Source organism: Carya illinoinensis, chromosome 8, assembly GCF_018687715.1.
Source record: "Carya illinoinensis cultivar Pawnee chromosome 8, C.illinoinensisPawnee_v1, whole genome shotgun sequence".
NCBI classification, from domain to species: domain Eukaryota; kingdom Viridiplantae; phylum Streptophyta; class Magnoliopsida; order Fagales; family Juglandaceae; genus Carya; species Carya illinoinensis.
Genome location: NC_056759.1, coordinates 1899395 through 1914230, shown reverse-complemented (window position 1 = coordinate 1914230; position 14836 = coordinate 1899395). Strand labels below are relative to the sequence as shown.

General features: G+C 35.9%; 2 protein-coding genes across 3 annotated transcripts; both read right to left on the bottom strand.

The window, feature by feature from the left end:
- Window positions 1-2080: 2080 nt before the first annotated feature.
- LOC122319383 lies at window positions 2081-6200 on the bottom strand. Its single transcript, XM_043137438.1, has 4 exons — window positions 5190-6200; window positions 3090-4157; window positions 2497-2533; window positions 2081-2270 (listed from the first exon to the last, which is right to left on the bottom strand). The coding sequence occupies exons 2-3, from the start codon at window positions 3980-3982 to the stop codon at window positions 2497-2499; spliced, it is 930 nt and encodes a 309-aa protein (XP_042993372.1). The 5' UTR covers window positions 3983-4157; window positions 5190-6200; the 3' UTR covers window positions 2081-2270.
- Window positions 6201-6421: 221 nt separating this feature from the next.
- On the bottom strand, window positions 6422-13541 carry LOC122319382 (HBS1-like protein). Of its 2 annotated transcripts, none has more exons than XM_043137436.1 (12): window positions 13396-13541; window positions 12581-12787; window positions 12361-12460; window positions 11620-11778; window positions 10777-10854; window positions 9336-9703; window positions 9107-9217; window positions 8539-9026; window positions 7944-8109; window positions 7199-7438; window positions 6967-7101; window positions 6422-6830 (listed from the first exon to the last, which is right to left on the bottom strand). In XM_043137436.1, exons 3-12 carry the CDS (start codon window positions 12455-12457, stop codon window positions 6699-6701), a joined length of 1974 nt encoding a protein of 657 aa, XP_042993370.1. In that variant the 5' UTR covers window positions 12458-12460; window positions 12581-12787; window positions 13396-13541; the 3' UTR covers window positions 6422-6698. The 2 variants fall into 2 exon arrangements, with proteins under 2 accessions (XP_042993370.1, XP_042993369.1); XM_043137435.1 differs by having other exon boundaries at window positions 13096-13536.
- Window positions 13542-14836: the final 1295 nt, after the last annotated feature.

Genomic DNA, 14836 nt, shown 5'->3' with positions numbered 1-14836 from the left:
TCCAGTTCTTTGGGTCAATTTACTGAAAAATAGTCTTACACCTAACCAGTGTATAGACCTGAGGGCCTTAGTATTCAGGGATTTAAACATGCTCGAATGATACCTTCAATATTCCTCCCACGGCTACAAATCTTTGGTCACAATAGCATTCAGTCATGTATATGCTTTACCACAAGTTTCTGAGTATGGAACTTTCTCCAAACAAGAAGAATGCTTTATGTATGTGTCTTAGACCACACATGCGTCGAAAATTCCCATTCCAATTTACATAATTCCTCTAAATAGACATTACCCACATAAGGAAATACTTCGAAATTGGCCAAAGCTCAAATCGTTTTTGTTTTTGTTTCGGCTTTTGTATGTAATTTATCTTTTGAAGTGCGGAAGAGGTATGCAAAACTTAAGATAAAATGACCAATATTAGCCATGACGAGGTTGGTAAGATAATACTTTACATAGTTATTATACTTTCTCCCCATCCATCAGAACTAGAGAGAGAGTATGGTTGTTCATACGGGCCGGATTTTATCCGGAATCCGGTTTTAAACCGGATTCCATGTTCCGGCCCATATTTAATCCGAGCCGAAACCCAGATTGCAAAACTTGGACCTATGCGATCCAGGTACAGATTTAAAATCCGCGTACCGGATTAAAAAACCGATACCCAGTTTCATTTATTTCCCCCCCGGCTCTCTCTCTCTCTCTCTCTCTCTCTCTCTCTCATCTTTGACTCCGAAACCCTAGCTGCCGCTTTATCTTTGCCTCGTTCTCTCTCGCTCTCATCAGTCGTGGGGGCGTTTTCTTTTTCTTTTTAGATTTGCAGGGGGTCTCAAGCCAGCTTCATGGAGAATCCATTTGCATTTAAAATACAAAAAAAAAAAAAATCCAAAGCCCAACATGTATTTTTCAAACGCCAAACCTATTGCTCTTGATTTTCTTGATCTGACAGACCATTACTAAAGCCAAAGGTAGCCGAAGAAGAGGAGGAAGCAGCAGCTTTGAGACGACAGTAAATGGTGAGGATAGGAAAATAGGTGTGGCCATGGCCTTCTCAAAGAGCAGCAACCACGCTCTGCAATGGGCAATAGACCTATAAACCTTTGCCTTCATGGAAGGAGACCCAAGGTTGGGGTGTGAATATAGGTCTCCATGAAAGTAATTTTCTTTCCCCTTTTTTTTCAAAATGTTTTCAATAAACTTGGTTTAAATCTTGTTCCCCTTTTGATCTTTTTTATTTAGCACAAAGATTTGGGATGCTCTGCTTTTGCATCACTGTCAATAATTTCCACCCATGGCTCATTTGGGTTTGTATCATTGTATCTCATTAACATTAATTTTTCGGTTAGTGGGTTTGATAGTTTTTTGAATTTTATGAACATGATTTTAGTTAATTACAAGTGAAGATTGGGATGACAATGACAGAGAAGATATTAGCTACGGCTTCTGAGAATACCCAGTTGAGTCGGTGAGAAAATTTGGGTTTTATTGAAGTTCTAAAAGCTTATGATGTTTGTGACCACGATTCAACTACAGCCTCTGTAATTTGTGGTTTTTCTACATTTTCCTTCTTTTTATCTTAATATTCAAGATCATGATCTATACAAACTTTGATCCGTTCTAATTTGATATTAGTTTTTTTTTTTTTTTTTTTTTGATTGATGCATTGATAGCATATTGCAAATCATTGAGAGTTTTGCAAGATTGGTCGCATATAAAGCACTGCACTATTATATAAGAAATGGCTTTTTTTTTCCTTACTTGGTAAGAAATGGCTCTGGTTGTCCACTCAATGTTTGCAATCTAGGTAGCCTTTAGAACTAAAAGGCTGCCAAGTCAATATCATTTGTAGTTTTTGGATTCTATTGGATGCCAAGTCAATATCATTTTTTTCAACATAAAAAAATTAATAACAGAATGATAGTTAAAAAAAAAAAAACCAGAAAAACCCGGATATAACCGGGCCAGAACCCGGTCCAGATATTGAACCCGGGTTCCGGCCCTGGTATACCCGGATACCCGGTTGAACACCCCTGAGAGAGAGAGAGAGAGAGGAGAGAGAGAGAGAGAGAGAGAGATGAAGTTTACCGAAGCAGTCATAACATGACCAGATGGATTGTCAGGTTAGTTCATGTATAATCACTACATCTCATCACAAATGTTGCAAGATGAGATCCAGATGAGCTTTTGCATGTTATAACATTAAGGTGATCTGAAGCAAGCATACAGTGTTTTCTACTTCCTCTGTTTTTCACTATACATCTAAGCAAGCACTGTCAAAGAAAAACAAGTTATATGCCTAAAAAAGACAGAATAGCCAAATATGCCCTCTCACTCCAAACAATGAAGATTAGGGTTATAGTCAAAATTTACTGAACGGAGGGAATGATTATGCTTGGAGATGCAATTATATTATACGACACAAGATAAAATGACCAAAGATTTTCATTGTATAGTAAACAATAGCCAGCATAAAGAGGATCCATGGGCAGCGCATACCTAATTGTCATAGAAGCGGGAACTGCGTCTTTGAGAACTGTGAATATAACAGAAATACTCGTGTAAGATTTTTATAAATTAATGAGCTAGGAAATGCTATCTTAATTTTCCTGTATAAAATATTAGATGCTATGAACCAAGATTTCCAAAAGTGTAGCATTCCATGTCTCTTTGCACCCATACAATGACAATGGTTAAGAAAGTTGAGAGTTTATTTCTTCTTCTTTTTTATAATTTTTTTTTTTTGGGTGGGGGGGGGGGGGGGGGGGGGGGGGGGGGGGGGGGGGTTGTTTTAGATTGCTACATCCACAAAAGAATTACGCAAAATAATCTCATGAACTGATGTGATTTCATCTGATTTGTTAGATCTACTTTGTAATAAAAGTAACTTTATAATCTAATGAACCACGTCATGTCAATTAACTCATGTCATGAAAAAATTGATGTACAAAATTAATAGCAGGCAGAAATCTGACCAATGGAAAGAGATTAGATCAATCAGCAATAAAATTTAAGATTCAATGGACAACAGACATAACAATATCATGCCATAAGACAATTAAGATTAAGATAAAAGAAGAAGCAATACCGACCTGCGACGATGGGAGCTATCCCTTGGGGCATTTGTATTCACAAAATCATCATCAGTCTCATCTATCCTATAATCAGAATATTCTACAGACGTTACAGAACCCCCATCAGAAATAGAACTATCATAACTTGTACGGTGATGTCCACTTCTTGTATGACCTCTTGACCTTCTTCTGTTTCTAGAACTCCGGAAGTTATCAAACACCTGATAAAGGATACAAGAGGTCCACCAATTCCCCTCATCCCCGGGGAAGTCCTCAAATTCATCTACAGTTTCATCATCCCCATATTCAATTACATAGTCTCCCAAAACCACACCACGTGGGACTTCGGAATGAATAGTGCTCAAAACATCTATGATCTCAGAGGACTGCTGGAAATTCTCCCAATCAATCTGCCTAGCAGGATCAATCTTTGATGGACAAGCATGCGGGTGCTCCAGCCGAGCATGGTTTTGCAGTTCTAAATACGTCCCCATAAATTTACATTGTTCCTCCTCACAATAACGTCTCTTCTCATCTAGATATAGACGAGCCTTGTCATCAACCACCCACCCAGTAACCTCTCCTCTACACAAGGGACAACTTGGTTTATAGTTGCCTTCAGATACCACTGGCTCACTGTTTTCTGTGGGAGTTACATTTGATGTTGAAGCTGATGACATACCATACGCACTTTTGAAACGGTCTAAGCAATTTGAGTGCAAATGGTCTGTGTCACACACAAAAGGATGGCATCCTTTCTCATGAGATGAGCATTGAAGAAGTACACCATTGTGCGGAAACTCCAAGCATATCGGGCAAAACACATCTTCCCAAGTAGTATTTAATCGAATATCTTCCATGTTGGATACATTGGGTTTGGATCTTCCTTTACACAAAGGTCTTAAGGCCATAAAGCTAATAGTGAATTGAAAATGTACAAGCAGATAGCATGCAGCTCACTTTCCTCAGATAACAACTGTCAGTTACAAAAAAAGTGATGGAAATACAAGGGATAACTTGCCAAGTTTTTATGCCAAACCAAATGGAACAAGTCCTTTATGTAGAACAACATGCTATCATACAAAGCTGCACAAAACGTAACAGTAAGTGGAAGTTAGTTAAAAAATGATGAAAACAATGGTAGACGTATGAAAGTAGCTACAAGTTGTTAGTTACACTAAAAATGCTTCTTTAGTGCTTCTTTAAGTTGGTAGACATAAAAATACATTGTTCATTTTCAAGAATAATGAAGTAAGCCTAGTGCATAAGACCTTTTCACTTTCTGGAAACCAACAAGAAAAAATTCAAAACTCATTCGATTTTATCTTGTAGAATTATTTTCAGAAGCCAAAAAGAGCTTATACCATACGTTTCATTTATATTGCTCGGATGAAACAGAAATCAAAATGCTTAGTTTTAGGGGATGAGAAATAAATAACAGGCCCTCATAGCCAACAAACATATGGAAAGAAAAATATTATAATTTATATTTTTTTAATAAAAGATTAGGCTGCCAATTTTTCCGATCACTTAATAAAATAGGACAAGCACAATATCATTTGAAACCAATCAACTAAAATTTCAGCAATCATATATTTGTCAATAAAGATATTAGCCACACAGAAAAATAAAAGCCCAAGCATACAATTACATGTATATACAGTATTGAAATAGACACTGGTGATAAAATCCCAATTGACCTAAAATTATGGTACAAAACATAATGATCCATTAGCCACCTAGATTTCATAATGGTTGATAAAAGTCCTCAAACCCAAAATCACCGAGTTAACGAATGACCCCGCAGTCCGTACTAACTAATAGACAGACTAGTAGATATTACTCATTAAAAATAGCTGCTCACTAAAAAATCGATCAAACCACAATCATGGGCATTCAACAAAAGCGACTCTAGAACGTAACCATAACGAACTAAAATTAAAATGGAAAATTTATAATGCTAAATCCAATATCACGGGCGTTCCGTGAACTCAAAAGACACCCAGTAAATCAACTAAAACCCATGAAAAATCTTCTTTTATTCAGAAAACACACAAGCCCCCACGCAAACTGGAACATGCAAAGTGATGAATAACATTGAAATCGAACATGACTAACCTTAAATATAGTATTATTCTGGAGTCCAGAGGAAACCAGATAGATATGAGACGGAAAGTTCGTTCTCTTTGGTTCGTGTCGGTGATTGGGTGGGATTGGGGGCGTCTGTTTGAGACTTTCAGGAGTTCGTAGAGGGTCTTGACTCTCCTCTCTTTTATCTCCTTCCTTTTGAGTTTAAAAAGTTTAGAAGTACACCTTTTCTTAAGTTAATTGACGTAAATGCCCTTCTACTTGACTAAAAGTCTAAAAGTAAGAACCATCTTTATTGAATTTTTTTCACCGAAAATGTCTTATCCACCCGTTTTGTAAAATGTTTTCTAGACTTCTAGTTTTCATATTCTTTATGAATATATAAATAAGGAAAATATTTTCACGCAATATTTGTCACAATACTTTACATAATTATATTTTAAATAAAAAGTATTTGTATAAAACACCTTATAAAAATAACATCATTTTACAAAATACCTTCATCTTACATTATTGTTGTAAAATATATTGTGAAAATGTATTATATGTATATCTTTACTCATATAATAACTTGTATATTCCTGATTATGTTCTGTTCAGCCTAATTTGCATTTTGGGAGATGTATATGGCTCGTTGTTCTTTTTAGTTTATCTCAATAATTTCTCATTAATTGCATTAACATTTGATACGAATTAACATATAATAATTGATAGTCATGACACAAAAGAACAACACTGACTATGAGACATAAAATAAACACGAAAACAAGCATAGTTTAATTGCCTGCCGATACCATATTATTTTTTTTATATCGGTAAATAAGATTTTTATCAATAGTATAATAGAACTGTAAATAATTTTCTTACCATATATTTGGAGAATGGGTAAAGAGGGAATCGCATCGACACAGATTAGAAAGAGAAAGTAATCACTTCTATTTTTTATTTAAGTAAAACAGAAAACGAAACTTTCTATTAAGAACCTTTCTTAGTAGAAGTCAGAGAGAAGTTAATAGTAAAGAGAATGCGTAGAGAGAGAGAGAGAGAGAGATGAGATATCTTACAGTTACACTTGCATACATGCATGCATGCATGATGCTCGTGTCTCCAAAGTCGAACACCCGCCATTCCATGCTTTTTCCAAGTATACAAGCATTTGAGTAAATGGAAGGAGATGTCCAAGTCGCTTTCGATACAGCAGAGAGACGTAGACAAATAGCTTTTTCTTTCTTCCGGGACTCAAATGGAAGAACGTCAAGTGATTTGAGTTTAAATAAATAGCATAAAATAATTAATAAAATATCTTACAAAAGTACAGGTATATAAATAATTCGACCTATACCTTTCTTGTATAATGCACGTTCCATAGACAAACCCAAATAAAAATTGACAGAAACCTCGTGAGCCCATCACTAAGCTCCTGTCACGAAGGTCTCCCCAGCATTACTGTTCAACAGTTCTTACCTCTGTACGGAGACGAGAGAATGAACAAAAATGTTGCAACAGCTTATGCAAATGGTATTGTCATTAATCGATCAACTAATCCTGCTCCTCAATTATTCGGGTTACAATCCCAACAGCAATTGTTCTTCCTAATGCTCTTAGAAACACTCTCCCAAGAGCTTTACAACTTGAAAACTCTTCTACGCACACAGGGCCTCGCAAAGCCACCTGAAGTTTGTTTTAGAAAAAGAAAAAAACACCAAAGGTCAAACCAAAGCCAAAACCAAAGTTCCCTGACACAACCTGAATTGTATCAATTGAACTTTAAAATCAAAGGAGCACATGTTTTGTCATCTTAATTCACCTCAACAACAGCAGTCTGCTTTGTGGTAAGACAACGAGGTGCCTTCTTTGTCACCTTGCCAGTCTTTGGATCAAGTAAAGACAACATTCTGACCACTCTTGCAGCTTCCTTTGCATGGTGCACGTGAAATTCCAACTGTTCATTCCACTCAAGTTATAATATTTTCACCATAGACAAGCAATATAGTGAAACGAAAACAATATCGATATCTCATGTAAGTAGAAAGACACACCTGGGAGCCAATTAAAATTGGGGTGGTAACATCCAAAACAAGGACTTTCAATTCCAAATGCTTTGCAACGGCAACTGGAAAATCAGGGTGACATAGCATGCCCCCTGCCGTCACAAGGCTCCCATCAATGCCTTGCAGACTAACAGCCACATTGTCTCCAGCTCTTGCAAAGGAACAAGCGTGAGAATCACGTTCTAAGGAACGCACTATCCCTACATTTCCTGATGGCATAACTAGAACCTGCAATCACACACATTACAGTCAGGGTTTATGGCACCAGTAGAGAGAAGGATGGTGAAGAAAACAGATGCCAAATAAAGCCAGCAATTTTTGTCACTGACATACAACAACATACTGGATTTGTACATGCACGAACTGTCATCCAATTGTGCGAATCACTTCTATCAAGATGAAGAAATGGGCTATCTATGCAATCAATAAATTGATCAAACCAAAGATTATCCAGGTGACTGAGTAAAAATAAATTCAAGCAAATACCAATTACAGATGTCCCTAGTAAATATAACGCAGCACAGTCTACAATCTAAATGCAATCAAGGAAGTTTATTTTTTTAATCAGTAAAATAAAATTTTATTGAGTCAAGGAAGCTTAGCTTCACTCAACAATATATGCAAATCCTAGAATAGTATAAATCTAAGATGTTAATACAAGGAACTTGGTATTTTGGAGGATAAAAAATTGGACCCCTATCAATGAAAGCTTCCAATACTACTCTATGTGTACCTTGGATCCACTTCGGAGAGCTCCAGCTTCTAGTTTACCACAGGCAGACACCTGCCCTAGTGACAACTTAAGAACATCACATATGGGCATAAGTACAGGCTTTGAGAAATCTCTCATAGGAGGTTGGAGGGAATCAATTGCATCCAGCAGATAAGGTCCATGATACCTGCATTCCAATCAACATATCAAAAATAAAAATGATTTGCAATATCAGTTGCACATCATTAAAATCTATAGAAGAAAATTCTCCATGATGGAGATGAAAAAAGCTACCATCCCAACATGGACAGATTAGTGGCATACTTGATTTGGCCTAGACGGGGAACATTGAGCATTACATCATACTTTAGCATCCATCAATGTTCATTCACTTTTATCTGTTTACTTTCAGTCACCTTTCCAATTATTTTACAGTATTGTATTTTTTTTTCCTCCTCAGTTAAATACTGATAAGAAATTTTTCCCAAAATTGTATACATCTTAAGCTCAGTTTCTACTGCACAATGGTGCATAAGTTACCATTGACAGAAAGTATGAAGACCTAGAAGAGGAACAAGACGTCTCACAAGAATTTGATGGATGAAAGGAAACTCACCAGGACAGCAAACGAACATCAGAAGGAGACGCCACCAAATTTTGATTTTCCATGGCACTCAACGGGATCAATATTATAGAAGAATCTCTAAAACCACAAGAACGGAGAAATGTTCCAAGTTGCTGTTTAATCAAATCGAAACGTTCCTTTGAGTAATCCACAGCATCCATTTTGTTAATTGCAACTATAATTTGATCAACACCAAAACTTCTGATAAGTTGTGCATGCTCCCGTGTTTGACCCTTAGCACTGTCCATGCCAGCCTCAAACGAACCAACTGAGGCATCTATGACAAGAACTGCAGCATCCGCTTGTGCTGCCCCAGATATCATGTTTGGTACAAAATCCTTATGGCCTGGTGAGTCAAGCACAACAACATGATACTTTTTGGAATCAAAATATGCAACAGCCACTGTCATAGTTATTCCCCTTTCCCTTTCTTCAGTGCTCTCATCCAAAGCCCAAGCATAAGCAAAGGAGCCCTTGCCCTGCTTGGATGTGCAAACACCACATAAATACAATAACATCAGGCTTGAGAGTACCCATATACAAATCATTGTGATTTTACCTGTAACTTAGCCTCCTTTTCATTTTTGTGCAACTCTTTTTGTGATATTCGCCCTAAAAGGTGTAGTAGTCTACCAGAGAGTGTTGATTTTCCAGAATCAACATGACCAACCTATAATGACAGATTAAATGAAAAGGCATCACTGATGTGTTCTGACAATAAATAAACTATAAAGGAGATGAATAGCTGGACTTCCTATATAGTAAGCCTAGCATTAAGGTTGACTTACAATTGCAAGATTCAGTTGATTCAATGTATCTTCAGCTTGGCCAGGGAGCATCCAATTTTCAGGTTTATATTCAGTATTTGAACAAGTCACTCTGGCATTACCATTTTTTGAACTACTGCTCTCATCTATTGCATCATGTCTGCCTTTTATAGTCAATGCAGCTGGCCTAACAGAGCTTTTATCACTCAATGGCATGTTGCCTGTACCATTCTTTGAATAATTGATCACATCCTCGCTATGATGTCTGCCTTTCGGCATCAATGAAGATGAGATATCTGCCCTGTCAGCACTTGATTTTATGCCAACTACACCAATATTCTCATTTATGCTTAAGGAAACTCTTGAAGATTTCAAGTCGGTAGAGTTGGCTGCAAGTAAAGAGTAGTAAGGCTGAAAATAAAAAGTAGTAGACAAAGAGAGTAACATTTTACACTCAAGAGACACAAAGAAGTGCTTTTAAAAAATATTCAATCAATCCATATCATTATTTCTCAGAAAACTTTGAAAACTAGAGAACCAAAAAAATGCTTGTTCGACAAACAGAAGTATATTTGCAACTGGAAGCAACAGTCGAGCAGAGTTTTTATTCCAATTCAGAACCAACCAGTAATGCGCTAATTTTTAGCCCAAAATCAATCTAACGGCTGTCAGTAAAAGAACCAAAAAAATTCAAACCATGCTTAACTTGGCAGGACCATTTTATCATTCATCTGTCAGAATAAGATAGTAAAAAATATTTCCCTATCAAAAAATTAAGATATCTGAACTGAACTACTTCGGTTCAGATGAAAGATGCACAGGCACAATTGACTACTACCCCCAAGCAATTACCCACATAATGCATAAACAACTAAAAGAAAAGCAAATGCATCCTTATTTAACAAATTTATAGTTATATTTTATTGCTTGCTAATGGTCTTGGACCCATTGGCATCACCACACCTCTATTTTTTTACTTGTGAGCATGTATCAAAAAACCTTTTCTGTGTATCATGTAATGAAGCTATTCTAAGGATTTCAGGCTGAGTTTTCTAGAGAATGATCCTCCTAATGTGGCACACTATCGACATAAAATGCAAGTCAAACTTCTTCAAATGCTAAGAGAGAATTCCTACATCCTTCCAACTAAGAAATGTGATATTCAATGCATCTCATACTTATAAGAAGAAAATTCAATGCATCTCATCAACAGAAAGGAATGAGTTTCTGAACCAGCAACCTCATATTATCTCATCACCCAGCTTCTTCATATCATTCATCAACAATTAAATGTCCACTTCAATAAAAGGGCCAAGCATGTAAACTTGTAAACTTGCCTCAACAGAATTCCACAGAATTCAAAAGGAAAGGATATTTCTATATCAATAAAAAGGATTGTAAAAGAGAGAAAATTTAAATTGAACTTTTAGTGACAATCATATCTGCAATAACAGTAGGAGACCTTTTGAAACCTTTTTGGAGGAACGCAGTCCATCAGAAACCAAATCATGTGGGGAGGGAGCATCGAACTTGAAATCAGCTGTATCGTCAACATGCGTAAGGTTAGAACACATCTAACACTGCACATGGCCATCTCTAGGGAAACTACAACTTACAGAATAAAGTCGAGTACAGATGGACATAAAAGTATGTTCAACTACAAGAATAACAGGAATGTCTATTCTACTTCTATATATCCACATCTGAGGTGGAACATGTGCAGACCTATATTAAAATGGTGCTGGCTACAAGTACTAAATGTCTTATGCAGTTCATGAGATTGTCCTTGCATATTCATATGCATGTGGAAGCTATTGCCCTCTTCCTTCAGAAAAACATCATTTTGCTTTTAAAATGATGCAGCCTTTTTGGGTATCAGTCGTGGCAATGATGCAAATAGAGACTTGGCCATTTTGGATGCTTCAGAATCTTTGCACATACCTTCAACTGCATGAAAGAGATCTATTCTCTAAAAGCACAACAAAATTGAAAGAAATTCTAACAAGAACACTAAAACAAGGTGGTGCCAAGACAGGTACAAGATCTCTGCATTGGCAACCTGAGATACAATATTTAGTTCAACATGGGAGCTCTTGCCCAAAACCAAACCCAACATGTACATTTTGAATTTTCTAAAAGGGGGGAAGGAAGAGACATAAGTGTCCCCGTAGCACAAACTAAATATCAGCAGAGGTCAGGAATCCCCATAACACAAAGTAAAAATCAGCAGAAGTCAATCCATTCAGAAACTGAGTTCCCAGAATGTAAGATGATGTGATTACAATAAAAAGATACAATAGCATACCTGTATTCTTATCACTGCCGGGACCATAATTGATCAAAGGATTACGAAGAACCCCACAAATATCACATACAGACAAACTCTCATCATTATCATACGTGCAGATGGAGCAACGCCAAATCCCACGCTTAATAGTTTCTTTCTTCGACTGAGGTACGTTGCCTGTGCAAGAAAGGAAAAAAAAAAAAAAAATCAGGGACTTGATATAATGAGAAACATGTCAGAGGATCCACGTATCTTAGAGATTTACTTTTAAAGCAGAACATAAGTGGATAAAGACCAGCTTTAGATAAATAATATCCTATGAACTTTGCCCCACAGCCAACTCAGTCAGCAGCTAATCTCTAATACTATAATGCACACAACAACCATTGCTACCACTATCATTACCTTTCTTTAAATGAGATCACATTTAACTCTAGAAATAAGAATTGGATTTACATCCATATGCATCTTGGTACAAGTATTTCATTTTTCCAGGGACAGAAAATAAGAACTGTACCAAACAGTGGAAAGGTGGCAAAAAATAGTTGAGAACAGGTCAAACATCATGCAAAATGTGAAAATTGATCTGCTTACCATCTCATCTACATACAGGACTGATATTTTTTCAACACATTATTAAATACATACTCTCTAACATTGCCAATGTGCTGGATAGCAGGTAAAGGAAACCAAAACAAAGAAAGAAAAAAGGCAGCATTAACCAATTAAATAGAGCTTTGAGTTAATAAGGTTACTGACCATTGTCTTCTACATCTAAATCACAATCAACATCGTAATCTTCATAGTCATCATATTCTTCATCATAATCAACTCCATAACTCACTTTACGAGGCATGGCCTAGTATGGGAGAGGAAGAGATAAAAAGAAAAACAATCTTTCAACTGGAGATGTAAGACAAAAGCAATATCTGCACGCAGATGAACAAAAGCACCCTCAATTTTAAAAAAATCTACATACCCTGAAACTGTGCAACGTCAAATAATCAGTACTTCTACGAAGCCATTAGCCAACCAAACATTCCGTGGGGTTGAATATGTTATTGTCCAAGTTAATAAAATCTCAGAGCATCAAGCGACAAACGCTTCCGAAAAGTATAGAGGATAGCAAGAAATTGTTTCTGAGCTCCAAAAACATACTGTCCCCTTCCTCCAAACGTCAATTAAGCTGCAAGCCAAATTATTTACAAAGAACTTTTAGTTTATTGGTAAAGCTACCGTGATCACACTCCTATCTTTTTCACGTAGTACCATTATATAAATTGAAACATTTAAGAGTTATCGTGTGAAATCGAAATTGAAGAATAATGATTATATTAACAATAATAATGATGCCGGTAATAATAACGATGCTGATAATAATAATAATGCAAAATATAGCCGACTTAACTGAAATAAACGAAGTTCAAAAAAAATAATTGAAATAAACGATGCTAGGAAAAATACTAATTATAAAAGTGAAGTAAAACTTCATACCATTTCCGTATCTTTTTCCCCGGTTTTTCAGCAACCAAACGATAAGTGAGCCAATTATCGTGATGCCCTAAAAGATAATTTAAATCTTGTCCAAATATATTCACACCAACAAATAGAAGAGATTGCAGAAAATGATTCGGTCAGTTTCCATGCGACTCTCTGCCAAGCAATCTCCATCACCGAATGACAAAAATATTCCGCCGAGAACAGAAAATCACAATGATATAGAGAACTTTGATACAACACTTAGGGTTTCTATGTTGAAGGAAGTGAATGACCAGAAAAACGATTAGGCTTTACCAGATAGACCGGCAATGAAGATCAATAAAGCTATAAAGATGCTTCTTCCACAGTTTACGCTTTTGCCTCGTCTGTAGGATCTCTTCTTTTCTTGGAGTTCTCTCTTGTCGTAGATAGAAACTGAATGAGGTACCGAGCATCTGAAGATATATATATATATATATATATATATATATACACGCGAGTACAAAATTTGGCGTATGGGAAACTGTGTCGGCGGGGACCGCCAACGGCCATTTGCAATGCTAATGACACGTCCGATTGGATAGAAAAAATTACGAAAACAACAAATAAATTGCTGGGAGTTTTGTACAGTTGGTTGGGTTGAGTTGGGATTAAATTATAAATTGAAAAATAAATAAAATATTGTTAGAGTTTTATTATATATAAGTAGATTTTGTGTTCCTATTTGCAGATCGATAATTTTTTTATTTAAAAAAATTTTTAAAAAAGAATAAAATCTCATATCTTATAAAAATTATTTGTCTTTAATTTATATCGTTTCGTTAAATATATACTTTACGTATTAATATCAATGCGCGAATTGGTGTAACATTAAAATTCGATGCAATAAAATGATGCACAACATTAAATTTTAATTTTTGAAATTTTTTTATTAGATTTTTAAGAATATTTGGTATCAATTTAGAAGAAAAAATACTATAATTTAATTGTTGAGTCAAAACTCATTTATAACATTATCTATTTCTCACATCTAAAACCAAAAAAATTAAAAGTAAAGCAAAACCCTACCTTCCCAATTTTACACCAAAAGATAGTCCATTTCCCAATGTTACACCATTAAATCACCAAAACCCTCTCTCTCTCTCTCTCTCTCTCTCTCTCTCTCCTAACAATCCCTCGTCATATCTCTCTCTCTATATTAGTTAACAACTATGCTTCTCCTCTTCTCGCATTTCCGGCTCCCAAGCTCTTCATAACACAAATCACCATGATCTCTTCCATCTTATTATGTTCTCTCTTCATCACTCAATTCCAATTTTTCCTCTATTTTCTCTATTCCAATTTCCATCAATTATCCATGAAGATCAACCGAAATCCTTGCAAAATCAAAGAAAACAGCATCTAATCTCAACATAGACAACGAAAACGACATATATTGCGTCTGGGTGTAAGGATGTCTTAGATCTACACATATTACCAATGGTTTTCAATTTGGGTTGTTCTGGTATACATCGGTGTGATTTTTTTTGTGTGTGATTTTTTATTCCGTTTGTGTTTTGGTTTGTTGTGTTTCATTTGTATTGGATTTTTTTAGCCATACCCATACACTATGTTGGTTGCCGTGAGATCGTGTGTATATGGGTATGATTTTCTTTCTGTACAAATTCGAGTGTTAAATTTGTAATGATCTAACGGAATTTTTTCCTTTCCCTTATATCTACGCGTATTAAATTTTCTTTTTAGATTTGGTTTCATG

What these genes read in the sequence shown, in the direction of transcription:
- LOC122319382 (XM_043137436.1), bottom strand. Translation starts at nt 12,457, where the DNA reads ATGCCTCGTAAAGTGAGTTATGGAGTTGATTATGATGAAGAATATGAT. An exon ending in CTCTCCGAAGTGGATCCAAG is followed by an intron (nt 7,439 to 7,943) that starts GTACACATAGAG and finishes GTGTGATTGCAG; the next exon opens with GTTCTAGTTATGCCATCAGG. An exon ending in AGCAGACTGCTGTTGTTGAG is followed by an intron (nt 6,831 to 6,966) that starts GTGAATTAAGAT and finishes AACAAACTTCAG; the next exon opens with GTGGCTTTGCGAGGCCCTGT.
- LOC122319383 (XM_043137438.1), bottom strand. Translation starts at nt 3,982, where the DNA reads ATGGCCTTAAGACCTTTGTGTAAAGGAAGATCCAAACCCAATGTATCC. An exon ending in GATAGCTCCCATCGTCGCAG is followed by an intron (nt 2,534 to 3,089) that starts GTCGGTATTGCT and finishes TTATATTCACAG; the next exon opens with TTCTCAAAGACGCAGTTCCC.